General features: G+C 41.0%; 1 protein-coding gene across 1 annotated transcript in view; it reads left to right on the top strand.

Moving 5' to 3' along the window:
• The window catches only part of UBR5 (ubiquitin protein ligase E3 component n-recognin 5), a 651,214-nt gene that overhangs the window by 322,504 nt on the left and 311,605 nt on the right, over window positions 1–17,105 (top strand). Inside the window, 3 exon segments of the mRNA XM_030189847.1 lie at window positions 2,371–2,568; window positions 15,700–15,910; window positions 16,058–16,184. Coding sequence (XP_030045707.1) covers window positions 2,371–2,568; window positions 15,700–15,910; window positions 16,058–16,184 — 536 coding nt within the window.

Raw genomic sequence — 17,105 nt, 5'->3', positions numbered from 1 at the left:
GCTCTTATTCAGACCTCAGGTATATCTGCTTATTTTTATGCAGATGACGATCATCATCTCTACCTGGTTTACCCTTCTTTCCTTTCTCCTCCTGTCGTTCAGATCACACTACTCCTCTAATGTAGCATCATCACTGGTTACCCATCAAGAAACTTATAATACACAAAATACACAAGATTGCACTCTTGACATTTAAAGCTTTCAGAATAGGTCTTCCCAATTATCTTGCCTTCTTCACCATTTATTACTGTCCTTTAAGGGTTCTCCATTCCCTTAATGATCACCACCTTGTCCTTCCTGGCCCCAAGCATGCCCACTACGAATCTATTAGACAGTGCTTTTTTTTTTTTTTCTTCCTCTCATCTCATATCTGGGATTCTCTCCCACTTTCTTTCTGCAGTGAACTTTCCCTTAAGACTTTCAAGGCCAATCTGAAAGCTTGGCTTTTTAAACAGTCTGATAAGTCTTTCCAGCATGAGATTCTTTCCCCTTCCTCTCTTCTTGCCCTTTTCCTGGTCCTGCCTTTTGGTTTTCTGTTTGAGTATCCGCCCTTCCCTGCCCCTGCCCTCTTGCTTTTCAGTATGAGTGTTTGACTTTACTATCAATAACTGGAGTTCCTTTCCTGTTTCTGATTTGATAGTTTGTACACTGCTGTGCTGTGCCTTGGCAGCTAGGGTGGTCTAGCAAACTATAAACTGTGCAATGTGCTTTGACCTGATAAACTACAGAACTGGGCTACCATGGCTAGAAAGTGAAATTCTGCCTAAGATCAGTACAATCTAAATCTCATGTAAGCATCTCTTTACTTACAGTATCAAGTTGTAACACCTGACGGAATTCTGCACAACTGCAAAATTTGTACAGAATTCCCCAGCCGTGCATAATGTGCGCTCTTGAGAGCAATTAAAAAAAACCAAAACAACAACAGGCAGTGGTAAAGGATGCTGGCTGGCCTCTGTCCCTCTGACTCTCCCTTGAGCCTCGGTGGGCCCTCTTCGGGCCTACCTGAGTACGTCCTGGTGGTCTAGGGGCCTCTTTGGGGCAGGAAAGAACCTCACACTTTCCTGTTCGTTGCCGCCGCTCTCTGGCTGGTGCCACCTTCAAAATGGCCATCGAGACTTCAGGCAATAGTCTCGGTGGCCATTTGGAAGAAGTAACGGCACTGGCCCAGAGCAGACGCAACAGGTAGGAAAGAGTGGGGTTCTTTCCTGCCTGCTGCCGGTTAGGAGTAAGAGTTGTGGTTTTTGTTCCATGTATTTTAGAAGGTGAGCTTAAGGATTTTAGACAGAGCCTATCCGTGGGGAATTGCAACTCATTCCTGGAGCTGGTAAAATTATTTCTGTTCGTGAAAACCTTTAAATAGGAAGATCATGCCCTTTGCTCCGTGCTTGCCCCTGAGGTAGGAGGAGGAGGAGCTGCATCGGGAGTGCCTCTTCAGGGCAGGAAAGACTGGGGGGGTTTTCTACCCCGAAGAGGTACTCTTGATGCAGCTCCTCCTCCTCCTGCCTCATAGGTGAAGGTGGAGTTTGGCTGAAGAAATTATGGATGGTAGATGGAGGGGAGCTATAAAAAAAGTGGGATGGTATTTGTGATTGCAGGGAGGGGGGGGGGGGCTGTAAAAACGTTGGATGCAATGTGGGGGTACAGGAAGGGAGGGCTGTAAAAAAAAAAAAAAAACTGGATAGAAGTACCTTCGGTCAGTCCCAGTATGGCAATACTTATGTACACTTAAAAGTATTGCCATACAGGGACTGACCGAAGGTCCATCAAGCACAGCTTCCTGTTTCCAACAGTGGCCAATCCTGGTCACAAGTACCTGGCAAGATCCCAAAACAGTACAATACATTTTGTGTTGCTTATTAGAATAAGCAGTGGATTTTCCCCAAGTCCATTTTAATAATGGTCTATGGACTTTTTCCTTTAGGAAGCCATCCAAACCTTTTTTAAACCCTGCTAAGCTAACTGCTTTTACTACATTCTCTGGCAACGAATTCCAGAGTTTAACTACACGTTGAGTGTGGGTGGAGGGAGAGTGATTGAAAAAAATACGGATGGTGTGTGGGTGCAGTGAGGGGAGAGGCATTAAACAAAAATGGATGCTAAGAGTGCTGGGAAAATTTTGTATGGTATCTGAGTATAGGGAGGGAGGGCTGTAATATTGGTTAAATTATGACAAACTTGCAGGATTTGCTAATTTTGTGAACAGAATTTTGCAAATTTGGAATTTTTTTGGCACAGAATTTCAACAGGAGTAAAACTTATTCAGAGAAACTGCTTTTCTTTTAAACATGTTCTTTTTGTCTTTTACTCATTACTTCTTTGATCTGAAGTGTCCTGTTGGAACTTTACAATTCCAATTTTTTTACACAGGAATCGCCTATCATTCTGAGAGATGGAAATGGCACTATCTACCCCATGGCAAAAGACTGCATGGGGGGGATTAGAGATCCAGATTGGCTTGATCTTCCTCCAATCAGTAGTCTTGGGATGGGAGTTCATTCTTTAACCAATCTCCCTGCTAATTCAACCATCAAAAAGAAAGCTGCTATTATCATCATGGCTGTAGAGGTATATACTTTTTCTTACAATGTAATTAATAGAATTTAGAAAGTAAACACTTGCTAAAATTGTTTAAGTAGAATTTTGTTAGTAAATTTATTTTAAGTTCTGTGATAAATGTACCAAAGCTACTATTGGCTTGGGGACTCACTTCCAATACTACTTATTGCCATACAGAGAACCTGGGTTTGATTTCTTATTTTTACATTTACATCTTGTCTTTCTATTGTAAAAAGACAATCCAAAGCAGCTTCTATTTTTCACCATGTAAAATGCATAATTACAATGACTTAACCTATGAACCCACTCTACACCACTCCTACCTCTCCTACCCCTACATCCCCTGCCCATTTCACCTATCTCAACCTATTTCCTAACAACCACATCATACCTCTACTATTGCTACAGCGGTGTTCTTTCTGTGATACAATGTAATTCCATACTATGTAAGCCACACTGAGCCTGCTACCGAGCGGGAAAGAGCGGGGTATAAATGCAACAAATAAATATACCTTGTAAATATAACGTTTCTCAGCTAAAGTCTTCTGCTAACTTAGCCAGCGTAGACTGGGATGCTGTACAGGCAGCATTCATAGCTCCTGGGAAGGGGCTTCTAATCATTATGTAGTGGAAACACTATAACATCTGTGTTTGGGGCTCATAATCATAGAAATCTAGAAGGAGCCTTGGTGTATGGCCTGAGGTAAGGGCCTTTTGTTGCAGTTATTGATCTGAGTTGGGAGGGTATATGAAATATAAAAATATCTACAGGTACGTATGAATGAATGCTTTGGGTGCCAGATCCCAGCTGTGTTTCTGATTGAGCTGGTACCCCAAGGATCAAGAGGAAATTGATTCAAAGAAAAATCGTATACATATACTAAATTGAAAGATATATGCACAGTTCATTTGACTGCCATTTTGTAAGTATGAGATATGTTAGCATTGAAGGTTAAGTTTTATGCTGACACTTGAGGTCATCGCCTGTCTTAAATTTGGCAAAATGTTTTGTATCTTAGTATAAGACCACGCTTAACCAGTATGGATACTGTGTACTGATGGACAGTATTTAAGAGGCAGGTGAGAAGAGGAAGAATGATCTCATTTGCTGTTCTCATTGCTTAGCATGCCTTATGTGCTGGTGACATAAGGCTTATTCCTCAGTATGTTGAACTCTGCAGAAAGAATAGTGGGATTTGTTTATTTTATCTTTTAAGAGCACTACCCTTCTGCTGCTAGGACTGGTAATGGTTATGACACTATACAGCTAAACACATGGCCAAAGTTGAGCAGCAGAAGCAGCTGACTTACTTCCCTCATAGCTTCAGCAAAGGCTGCAAATAGCCATGTTCAGCTATTAATGCATGCCAATTTGAATAGAGGCTGAAGGAATCCCACAATATTGTGGCCTTAAACCCTGAATTGGTCTTTCTCAGTGTGAAGTGTAAAGCTTCATGTCCACCATGTTTTTAGTTTCTTGGGTGACATGAATTAGGAGCAAATTGCTTCCTGTATAAACACTTCATTGGTAATACTGTACTTGGCCTTCTTCTCATAAGCAGTTTACTGTATATAAAAATGGTCCAAGTAAGTTTTATAATTACTTAAGACACTGAAAATGTACTTTGCAGCAGATTCTGCACTGGGGTTTCCTTGAAATTCCAGGGTATAAGTATTCCAATCTGTTCTATAGCAACTGTTTCAGTATAATCTTTGAGGTTCAGAGCCAGCACAGATGATGATCTTGTCAGTATCAAAGGGGTTCATTAGATCAGGATCGCCAACAGCAAGTTATACATTTCATGTTCACAGGAAAGCAGTTTAGTTTTATTTCTTGATATACACCTTTCAGACCAACTTTGGACACAAGTTGTTGATTAGCAAAATAAAAGGTAAAGGAAAAAAAATTACAATACAGTGTACTCCATTTAAGTGCACGTCAGATAAGTGCATGCTCTGTTTAACTGCATGCCGTACTTCGGTCCCGTTTTTGGCGCCATCAGTTTCTTTGGGGACAAACTTCGGTTTAACGCACCACTGATAAGTGCAAGATTCGATTATATGCATGGTTTAAGACCGCTCCTCTGCAGGAAAGATTCCGCATAAGCGCACACGCGGAATATGGAAGCCGATTGGCCGATTGGTGACAAAGGGGCGGTAAATTTGAAATCTCGTTGGTTAACTGCCACAGGCAGAAGAAGCGAAAGAATGTTGTTAGAGTGTACACTGGAGGAGTCGTCGTCGCGCAACTGTAAGACTTTAACACTGGCTGAACGAATAGAAGTTCTTAAAAATTAGAAAACAAACAGTCAAGCATCTATTGCTAAAGAATATGGTGTCAATCCCAGTCAAATTTCACGTATATTGAAGCAGAAAGACCAGCTTCTGGAAACTGGCAAAACAATACAAATCCACACCAGAAAATAAAACAGGCGGGGAAAAGCTGAGGAGGTAGAAGATGCTCTTCTTCGGTGGTTTTCTCAAGTCAGGAGCAGACAGTTTCCTGTCAGTGGTCCACTGCTTATGGAGAAAGCTAATCAGCTAGCTGAAAGTCTTGGACTAACTGAATTCAAAGCCACTGTTGGATGGTTGGAAAGATGGAAGGGGAGGAACAACATAAAATTCAAGAAAACAGCATGATGAAAAACAAGACACTGATGACTTTGGTGCTGAAAATTGGGTTGTTTCAGTTCTTCCTACCATCTTGAACGGGTTTGCACCTTGTGACATTTTCAATGCTGACGAAAACGGTCTGTACTGGCGAGCGATTCCTGATGGAACACTTGCATTCAAACAAGCCGAAACTACAGGAAGTAAAACATCAAAGGACCGACTGACGATCCTCCTTTGGTGCAATATGGATGGGAGTGAGAAATTGGAACCCCTCGTCATTGGAAAGAGCAAACAGCCCCGTTGCTTCAAGAATGTTAAGCGACTTCCTGTGTCATACGAGGCTAACACAAATTCATGGATGACTGGGGAAATTTGGAAGCAGTGGCTAAAGAAGTTAGACACTAGAATGCGGGCACAAAAGTGTCAGATTTTGTTGCTTTGTGATAATTGTGCTGCACACAGTGATGATGTCAGGCTGTCTAATGTCAAGGTGGTCTTCCTGCCACCAAACACTACCTCTCTGATCCAACTTATGGATCAGGGCATAATAGCCAATTTCAAACATTATCGGGCTCTTGTGCTGTGTCGTCTGATGAGCATCATAGATGACCAGACTGGCAAGGATAAATGTGCTGTCGAACTGGCTCGTAATCTATCACTGTTGGATTCTCTACATATGCAGAAAGAAGCCTGGAATCATGCTACACGGGCAACCATTGTGAACTGCTACAAGCGGGCAAGCTTTGTTAGGGATGTGGAGAGGGATGAAACAGATGCAGCTGTTGCAAACGCATCAGATGAACAGGCTATTGACATCCCAGCCGGTGTTACTGAAGAGGAGTTTCATCACTACGTAGCTGTTGATTACGATCTACAAACAGCTGACGACAGCACTGATGTCGAGATATGCGCCTACACACAGGCAACGGCTGATGATGAAACAGATGATGAAATGAGCAGCGAGGCACATGCTGACGAAATTCAACAACCTGTCACTTTTGCAAGAGCGCTGGAGAGTCTCAACACCATGCGGGCCTATCTGGAGGCCACTGGAGGTCAGTGCTATGACAGTTTTTACCGTCTGGCAGACATAGTCTATGGAACTCACAAAACCAAGAGTGTACAGAGGACTATAACTGATTACTTCAAGTAAGCCTAACGTCAGTTAACGGAGACTATACTGTACGTATAATAAACAGTACTGTACATATGTGTCACAACGGTTAAGTGCACGCTCCGGTTAACTGCATGTATTTCTTTGGTCCCAGACCCTTGCACTTAAGCGGATTGCACTGTATTAATTTCTTAGAAAAGAAAAATTACATCATCAGTTGCTTAGAGAAGAGAGAAAATGCGTAAAGAAGGTAGTAAAAACGGAAGAGAAAACTGGGTCAGGTCTGGAAATTTCAAAATAATTGGCTTGCTGAAGGTTCATTGGGAGCCTGTGAGAAGAATCTGCACCCTTCTCCTCCACTGCTAACTCCAGACTCTGTTCCTTTTATCTTGCTGCACCATATGCCTGGAATAGACTTCCTGACACGGTATGTCAAGCTCCATCTCAGGCCGTCTTCAAATCTAAACTAAAAGCCCACCTTTTTGATGCTGCTTTTAACTCCTAACCCTTATTCACTTGTTCAGAATCCTTATTTTATCATCCTCACTTTAATATTCCCCTATCTCTTGTTTGTCCTGTTTGTCTGTCCTAATTAGATTGTAAGCTCTGTCGAGCAGGGACTGTCTCTTTATGTTCAAGTGTACAGCGCTGCATACGTCTAGTAGCGCTTTAGAAATGATTAGTAGTAGTAAGTAGTAGTAAGTGTTTTTTTTAATTAATAATAAATGGTCTTACATCTTAACTCTGGGGGAAGGGCTTTGCAAAGCAATTTTGTGCTTTCTAAGCGGTGAGTGGAACACTGAAGGGAGTGCTAATTGCTTTACATGTTGGGAACATAGAACCCATAGGAAGGATAAGAGAATGAATACTGGAAAGGTCATATGGAATGCCAGTATGCATTACTTTGCGGACAATATAGAGGATCTTATATTCAACATTGTAAGCAATTGGGAGATAATGCAGGTTCTGAAGAGCTGGGTAAATGTGGTCATACCTTTTCGTGTTCACAAGGAGTCTTGCTGTTGTATTTTGGTTAAGTTGCAGTCTTTGAATGCAGTAGCAAGTTATGCCATGGTAAAGGGAATTATAATAATCCAATCTGTTTAAAATTGAGTAGGTAACAATTTTTAAATCCAGGAGGTTAAAGAAAAAGGTTTTATTGAACGCAGTTGACACAGAGAAATATGAATTAAGAATAGAGGCAATGCTAGAAACTCGAGTCAAGAAAGAGTATTTTAAAATATAGAATAGCAATGCAATCTTGAAGAATTGGGGAAACTTGGATACTGGGGGGAGTTTGTTAGAAGTAGATGATGACAGAAAATCCAGATAGCTTTGCATTTAAAGGGGTTGAAAACCTTTCCACGTTGAGATAGCTAATGGAGTAATTTATTGAGACCAGAGGTAGGATATAAGATATTTGTGGCATTCTGATTTGAGAAAATACAACCTGTCGTTTGCAAAAAAAGTAGCCACACAACTGAGCAGAGGTACCATGTCTCTTTCGCCTTGCCCTTAAGACTAGACTAAGGAGAAGAGCCTCTGTAGAATGGCCTGGTCAAAACCCACTTGTCTAGGGTGAAGGAGTTTTTTCAATAAATGAGGATAACTGAAAGTGTACTATTATGCTGCAAGACTTTAGAGATGCATGGAACCACAGGAACAAGGGATGGTTGTTTAAGAATGGGTGTATAATTGCATATTTCCAGGTGGAGGGAGAGATACCTAATAAAAGGCTACTATTAACAATATTCAAGCTTATAGTCCGCTAAAGCCTTGCAGGAAATACATAATAAACAAGAAAAAAGTCCATAATTTTGTTACAGTTCATTGTGCAATACAAATCTTTGAAAAAGAAACATTTGAATATTCTTCATCGAATCTTTATAATTAAAAGAGACTTACAAAAATTAAAATCTCTTTCTCCAGTCTAGCTTGCCTGAAAGGCAAATGAATTTTCAGATAGCCTCAATCTCTTCTTGCCCTTCCGTGATGGAAAATAGAATAAATTAAATGTTTTTTTTTATTTGTACCCCGCGCTTTTCCCACTCATGGCAGGCTCAATTTATTATTTCTATGAGTTTTGGAAAGATTATTGAACTGAAAGTGTTCATATAAATAACGTGATGCTAATCCATATAATATTTTGTAAAGGAAACATGAAAACTCTGGCTGCTGTTGGAAACCAATAAAGTTTTATATAAAATTGAGAGATCCTATCAAATTTTTTCAGAGAGAAAATCAATCAAAACAATGTATTCTGTTCGGTCTGAATGTTTAATATTTGTTTAGTGCAACCCAGGTATATAATCTATATATATAATTTGTACCTCAAACGTTTTCTGGCTGGCTGTCTGGGTTCATAACATCCTGTCGTCAGCAAGCCTCCAGCGTTCCCTTCCCCCTCACTGACCCGCCCTCACGTAAAGATGAAATGACAGAGAGCGGGACACTGAGAGCGAAGGGAACACTGGAGGTGAGCTGACATCAGGATTTTACAAACCCAACTGAAGGCAGCAACAGAACGCTGGAGGAGACGAGAGCAACCTGCCTGCAGGGAACGATGCAGATGACACGAGCCCAACCTGCCTGCATGGAACGCTAGAGGCGACGCGAGACCAACCTGCTTGAGGTAAGATTGGACGGCTTACAGGAAAGAATGCTGAATATTAATGGGATGGAAGAGCAGGGCAGGGCACAGGAGAATCGCTGCAGATGGATGAGAGGGCAGGGAAGAAGGAAAATGCTGGATATGGGCAGAGGGCAGAACACAGGAGAATCGCTGCACACGGATGGGATGGCAGGGCAGAGAAGAAGAAAAATGCTGGATATGGGCAGAGGGCAGAACACAGGAGAATCGCTGCACACGGATGGGATGGCAGGGCAGGGAAGAAGCAAAATGCTGGATATTAATGGGATTGGAGGGCAGGGCACAGGAGGGCAGGACACAGGAGAATTGCTGCACATGGATGGGATGGCAGGGCAGGGAAGAAGCAAAATGCTGGAAATTAATGGGATGGGAGGGCAGGGTAGAGGGCAGGGTACAGGAGAATCGCTGCACATGGATGGGAGGGGAGGGAAATATCACTGGACATGCAGGAGAGGGCACGGGACAGATGAGAAGCAGAAGGACACTCCAACGTACTGTACATCATAAGCGATTACAACACAGCGCACAGGTGAGTCGCAGGTTATGGATGGCATGGGAGTCAAGGGCAGAATCGTGGAACACGGATGGGAGGGGAGGACAGAAGAATCGGTGCACATGGCGGAGAGGCCACAATCACTGGAGATGGAGGGGCGGGCAGGGCACTGGAGAATTGCTGCACATGGATTGGATTGGAGGGAGTGGGAGGGGAGGACAGGGGACAGAGGAGAAGCAGAGGCACATTCCAACGTACTGTACTTCACAAGCAACAAGCAGAGAGACACTCCAACGTGGTGCACATCACATGGCTCCAAAAAGAACACTAACTGCTGAGGAGCAGGCTTGAAGGTAAACGGAAAAGCGCTGAAGCACAATGAAAAAGGCATGCAGCTCTGAGTGAAGACGAAAAGGCACGTGAAAGTCGTCAAGCCACTGCAGAGAAAAGGTCCAGGATATGGAAGATGAGTGATGAGGAAAGCGCAAGCAATAGACAAAGAAACACCAATTTCGAAAGGAACAGAATTGCTCAAATGACGGATGAGCAAAGAAACACACAGAACAAGGCGGACTGCTATACAACACAAAAGATTTCAAGAAATGACGGATGAACAAAGAGCAACAAATAGAAAAAGGACAGCAGATTTACAACGGCAAAGAATAGAATCGCGGGACATGGAGGGGACAGCAGGGCACAGGAGAATCGCTGCACATGGAGGGGAGGTCAGAAACGCAGGATACAGAAGGGAGGGGAGGGAAGAATCGCTGGACATGGAGGGGAAGGCAGGAGAGAGAGGAGAAATCGCTTCGATGAGAGCCTTAAACACATAATCGCCATTACAAGATAGCCTTGCTAGCACCCGTTTCATTTTTTTGAGAAACGGGCCTTTTTTACTAATGGTACAATAGTTTAATTGACTAAGTTGTAATGGTTCCACAAGTAACCAGAATTGTTCCTGTGCAAAAAATGTACGTATTTGCTGGTTTTCTCATCAACAAAAACGTTTTCCTAATTTAACTTGCGTTTCTAAGGAAAGAGTATGATGTAAATAAATTCTCTGGAATTTTATAACTGAAGAAAGTTTATGTTCTATTTGATTCATGGTAATTGATGAAAGGTTAAGATCTGGCTTACTATCAAGAAGTAAAAACTTTTTCTCCGTGTTAATTTTAACTTTTGTTCTATCATCCACGTTTCTATTAACTTAATACCTTTTGGGATATTTAAAAGTTCTGAGTTTAATGAAAAGTTACAGGGAATCAAAATAGTAATGTAATCTGCATAACTGTATGTCAAAAATCCTTATTTCTCACATTCTAATCCCAATGAGTGCAAAAATCCATTAAATAACATTGGGGACAGTGGAGATCATGGACTGTGCCAAGTGTCAGAAAAATAATTTGTTCTGACCCTATATGATTGATATGTTAAGAATCATTGAAACCAGTTATATATCCCACCGTTTATCTAGGTTATTAGAAGAAAGAAAGAAAGAAAGGAAGGAGCCCTGTTTGAGAGCTGTCAATGAGAGATGGTGGAAATGATAAAGGAATCTCATAGCAACGTGTTTTTTGAAAGTAAAAAAAAAAACATTTGCTTTATTGAAAATTGACCATATATGTGGGTTGATGGCAGGGAAGGGAGGCTTGAGAAAGTGCTAGCGAAGATGAGAAATGATGGATAATGGAAAGAGAGCTCTTTAGAAAGCAAGCTTGATCCAAAATGTAGGAGGCTAGTGTCTTGGGTGTCATTCTGTATCCATATGTGGAAGATGAGAGTTGTTCTAGTGACCGGAGGAAAAATATTAAAAAGAGCTTTTTTGGTTGTTGTGGATACAAATGAGCTTTGAGTAGTTACGTTTTGTGCAATGTGTGGGAAAGCGCGGGGTACAAATGTAATAAATAAATGTCAGTTTCATTGAAAGAATGCTTTTGTAAGACTCTAAGGTTACTGAGGATTGAGGGGTTCTTATTTTTTTGCCAAATCCTCTCCATGCACCCTGCTTGTTTCCTTAGGAGGTGGAGGCCCAGGTGATGCTATTGTGAAAGGGCTTCGAAATAGGAAGAGCAAATGGGAGTGGTGGTGTCTGGCAGTCTGGAGATTAGATCCCATGCATTAACCTGGGGCTTGAAAATCGAGGAAAACATGAGGGAGTATGCTTGTTTGATTTGGCTCTTAATATATTGCCTTTCAGTATTTTTCAAAGCAGTTTACAAAACTAAAAAAAAATAGCAAGAAAAGGAATGCTATATTGACAGGACAGAGGAAGTGGAAAGAAGGAAAAAATAGACTGTGCAGGGCAAGAGTAGTCAGAGAAGAGAACAAACTAATAGTGTAACCAATCTAGTTTTTATATGTTTACTTTGGCAAGTGAGACAATTTCTGCAAGTTATGGGGGACTACTTTTTTGTTCCTTTGTTATGGCAAGAGGCCCAGTCTGTTTCTCTGAGTGTTATCCCCTTGCATCGGGCATATTTCCTTTATGCTGAAGGGTTGGCTTAGGTACTGAACAGCCTCATGGTTCAAGCTCCTTTATCTAAACTTGATAATTCACTGGTGGAAAGAAGGAATATGATAGAGCATTAAAATATCTGACAAGAGTTCCATAAAAACAGGAAGATTCAAGGATGTAGTGTCATGAAATTAGAGAGAGGAAGGATAACATGGTAAAAGGGTTTTTTTTCTCCCAAAGACAACAGTTTGCCTAGTCATACTGATGTACAGCGATATTTGACAGTGCCAACATGGATTATTTATTTAACATTTCCAGCAAAGACCATTCTGAAAATATGTGGTAGCTCAAATGTAGTGTATCTCTATCTGTTTTGAAGAAATTTTTTTTACCTTCAGCATATTTGCTTAAAGATTATATACCTCCTTGGTGACCAAGGTCATTCAAGGGGGTCTGTTTATATTGTTTATTTTTATGATGATAGAAAAGAATGCCTACAATTCAAATAAGTACCCAGACAGTGGCTAGAAAATGGCTGTCAGTAACAATCAGGTGTGCTATATAAGTAAGTCAGAGTCATGTGTCCTACATCATGTACTTCAAAATATTGGCAAGGGCCATTTGATTTCACCAGATGAAACTATATTCTTATCTGAAAACATAAGTCTAGCTTCACTAAACTGGCAGCAAAGAAGCATTATGAAGCTGTGTTGACCATTGCAGTCTTAAATATGCCGAGGAAAATTTTGACCTGTTGTGAATTGAAGCCTGTGGATAGGCCCAGAGAATGAGAGGTTTTGTTCTCTCATCTCATATCAAAAAACAGGCTTTGAGCATGGTGCCAAGGAGCAACAGCACCAAAGGCCAATTGAAGGTTCATTGGCTTCAAACTCCTTAAATAAGTACCTGTATATAATATGTAAGCCGCATTGAGCCGGCCATGAATGGGAAAGCCGGGGTACAAATATAACAAAAATAAAATAAAAAAATAAAATAGACACACTTCTGAAGTAATTGCAAGTGGAGAGAATCTGTGTTGCATCTGGTATGCTCAGAAATCCAGCTTTAAACTTTCAGGACAGCTTGAAACACCCTGAAGGAATTAGTCCACCAACTGTCCCATCAAATCTTGGGACCAGTTGTCTTCAAGTTGCAGAAGAAAATGGTGACAGCAGTAGCCCAGCATATGAAGTCCATCACTTTCCTTGTTCTTCCAAGTGACCTAATGTCCATCATCAAGTGTTGATGATTGATGTTCGTGCCAAGCCTTAGTCAAACATCCTCTGGGAAAGAAACATCTCTAAATGTTCATGGAAAGTCTGCTCCAATGCCGCAAGACCAGTTCATTGTTGCTGAGGGGCAGTCAAATCTAGGATTGGTGCACCACATAGAGTGTGGATCTGATCAGTCTTTGGAACCTCATTATGTGTTATATCACCAGAATTCCAATTGGATTTTGAAAAATGATAAATTTAAAAGATTCTCTTCTGAGCTTTAATACAGAATATGGCAGGTCTATCCTTCAGCTGCAGGTTGAGGAAGAGCCCAGGGCACCTTTATTCAGCCTCGTCAAATGCATAGATGACCTAAAAGAGTCATTGTAGTGTTTGCTCACCATATCTAGCAGAGTGCTGTTCTTCAGTCCTACATAGCACCTCTGTGGTCAAGTAATTGCATATCATTTTGGAAAGAATGTCACTGTTAGCTGAAAGTGAAGGGTATGAAAATCATTTTATCTGTTTGGCATTTGATGCTTTTAAGGTGCAATAGAAAGCTTCTGCAGTGATTATTAATAAAACATAGACTTATGGCTGTGCATATCAAGCCTTTGTGAAGAAGGTGCTTGTTGCCAGAAACTGTGCATAGATCTCAAGTAGCATTGATAAAAATGCACCAATTTTAAATGCAGATTAACAATATGGTACATTTTCAGTGATCAAGACATAGTAAGAATATAAATATTTAAATCTGCAAAGGAAAGAATTTCTGCAGGTGCAAAACAGAAACACTTATGAGGTTTAAATATACAGCTGCTGTTCTTATAACGTTAACCATTTAGATCACTAAATAGTTATCTAGAAGAGGGGAGGGGGTGGAGCAAGGGCAGGAAAAACACCATATATGTTCAGTGGTGACGTTCAGCCACTGAAGGTTTGGGGGTTTTATGGTCTACATGCCGACTCATGAATAAGCATTGGCCTGATATTCAGTGATTTACACACTGCCCTTATGTTAATATGTAAAGTCAGTGGTATTGAATATGCATATCTTATGGTTGCCACTGCTGCTATTAGACAATTAGTTTAAACTTAATAGATAACCTATAATTCTATCTAGAAAGTGGTTGGATGTCAACACTGTCCAGATAATTTTCATGGCCAGCTCTCACTCCGCTCTTCCTCCTCCCTTTCACTATACTGATAGCGCCATACCAATTAAATGGATTTTCTGCCTGATATCTATATAGGACTAGATTCTATATATCGTGCCTAAAAATTTGGCACTGAAATTAAGTTTGCCTAAGCGCATTCTATACAGTACACCTTAATGTAGGCGTATTTTATAGTATAAGCCTAAATTTCCACTTGGTTTATAGAATACGCCAAGTAGCCATGACAGCACCTAACTCTAGGTGTGGCTGTTTATGCCAAGTGAAACTTGGTGTAAATACTGGTGCCTAAGTTAGGCGCAGAGCATAAAGGAATCCTGTTCAGAAGGAATGGATCCTCAGGAGCTTAACCGAGATTGGATAGCAGAGCCGGTAGTGGGAGGCGGGGCTGGAGGTTGGGAGGCGGGAATAGTGCTGGGCAGACTTATACGGTCTGTGCCAGAGCCGGTGGTGGGAGGCGGGACTGGTGGTTGGGAGGTGGGGATGGTGTTGGGCAGACTTATACGGTCTGTGCCAGAGCCGGTGGTGGGAGGCGGGACTGGTGGTTGGGAGGTGGGGATGGTGTTGGGCAGACTTATACGGTCTGTGCCCTGAAGAGCACAGGTACAAATCAAAGTAGGGTATACACAAAAAGTAGCACACATGAGTTGTCTTGTTGGGCAGACTGGATGGACCGTGCAGGTCTTTTTTCTGCCGTCATCTACTATGTTACTATTCTGTAACCCTGCAGGAAGTTTTCTGGAACACCCACGACCTGCTTATTCCATGCTCAAAGCCACGCCCCCTTTTCAGCAGCAAGCATTAGAATTTACATGCACCACTTTGCAGAATATGCTTAGCGAGTAGTGTGTGTAAATTCTAATTAATGCCATTTAGTTCTGATAGTTTCCTGTTAACATCCAGTTTATCAGCACTGATTAGTTTGTTAATTAAGTTATGCACATTGTTATGGAATATGCTTCGATTTTCGCAGGGAAACCTCGGCACAATATATAGAATCCCGGGGATAATGGCCAGATTTATACTTTCACTAGCCACTGGCTCTATTTGAATATTGGCCTTTACAATTCTAAACAAGTTGTATGTGAATTTTCAGTGCCAGCACTTTAAGCTGATAGTGCTACTGAAAATATGCATAATTGAAAATATGCAAAATTTACACATTTAAAATTTATATGGTGACTGTGCCACCAATTATTGACCTCACTCATTCTTTTGAGAAATGTTATTGTATTTATGCATTCAGGAAATAAGTTTTTCTGATTTCAGGTTGGGTTCCTTAGACATTGCTGGAAATGTACACTGTCTTCTAGATGTGTGAACAATGAGTGCTTAAAATCATACTTTTTCTCTGATTTTTTATAAATGGTACATTTATATAGAGTGCCTTTGTTCAATTGCTTTTCCTTCATTTTTATGTGTGCAGAAACAAACACTGATGCAGCATATTCTCCGATGTGACTATGAGGCCTGCAGGCAATATCTGGTAAATCTAGAGCAAGCAGTGGTGTTGGATCAGACTCCTCAAATGCTGCAGACATTCCTTAGCCACAGATGTGATGGAAATCGCAATATTTTGCATGCCTGTGTGTCTGTCTGCTTTCCAACCAGCAACAAGGAAACAAAAGAAGAGGAAGGTAAGGGTGAGCATGTAATTAGGAACATTTTTGATCATAACGTTTTTTTATGCATTCCAGTGCTGTCATAAAATCTATAAGGTTCATTAAAATAATGAATTGTTTGATTGGAGATTTTGGTACCAAATTTTTTTCTTCATGTTTCAGAAGCAGAGCGCTCTGAAAGGAATACGTTTGCAGAAAGGCTCTCTGCAGTTGAGGCTATTGCAAATGCTATCTCTGTAGTTTCCAGTAATGGTCCAGGAAATCGAACTGGATCGTCTAGCAGCAGAAGGTAAGCTTATTTTAATAGTACCTTTCTGAAAAGGAAAAAATTATTCCATATGTCTTAGTGTGTGCTATAAACCAAGGAGCCCTACTAACCAGAGCTATGCAGAGTTACATGTTAAAAAAATGAACACTTCACTGTTCCCTCATAAAAAATTGGTGACCAGTTTCCCAAGACCTCAAATAGTGGCCTTTGCAGCATTTGTGTGTGCAAAGCAATTTGTATATGAAGTCTTTTATCAGGATCAGATGCTGAACAATGTCAGCAAGCTTAAAAAACAAAGGCAGTATTTCTTCATTTCTATATTTACAGATTAAAAAGGAGAGACTTTGGATCTCACTCACAGCCTTTTGTTCGTGCTCCCTCATACTATGCCTCTAACGAATACGTACTCTTATATCTTGAATATAACATTAGCAGTAACTCAAAACCTTCTCTCGGGGCTGTTTCTCCAATGGGTTAGTTTTGTGCATACCATGACAGGAATGAACCTCACTCCTAAGCCAGGGTATATGGATTATGATCTCAGTCTCTCAAATTTACTGTTAACGCTCACCATCGTACTTGCATTGTGCCAAAGAGAGCTTCTTTCTGGAGTTCATAAGATGTAACATGTATAGGCAACTTATCCAGCGCTTGGAAGTTCTTTTTGATGAAGCCTGTGGAACCTAGATAAAAATCCTCCGTGATAAGGCTGTGAAACAAAGAATGAGTCTAACAAGTCAGTAATGCAATTTATTTATTCACTCCTTAGTACAATGATATTTGCCTAGTCGAGGAACAGATCCTGGTCAACAGAGTATGTCTCCTGCTGAGTCTGATTCCATTTCAAACATAATTAGCAAAGCTCCTCTTTTTATAGACAGAATATTGGCTAGTTAGCTGGCTAATTAAGATGATTATGGCAAAAACACAAAGACTAGGAAA

The sequence above is a fragment of the Microcaecilia unicolor genome, chromosome 1, assembly GCF_901765095.1.
Source record: "Microcaecilia unicolor chromosome 1, aMicUni1.1, whole genome shotgun sequence".
Taxonomy (NCBI): Eukaryota; Metazoa; Chordata; class Amphibia; order Gymnophiona; family Siphonopidae; genus Microcaecilia; species Microcaecilia unicolor.
The sequence above is the reverse complement of the archived record's forward strand: the minus strand, read 5'-3'. Positions and strand labels throughout refer to the sequence as shown.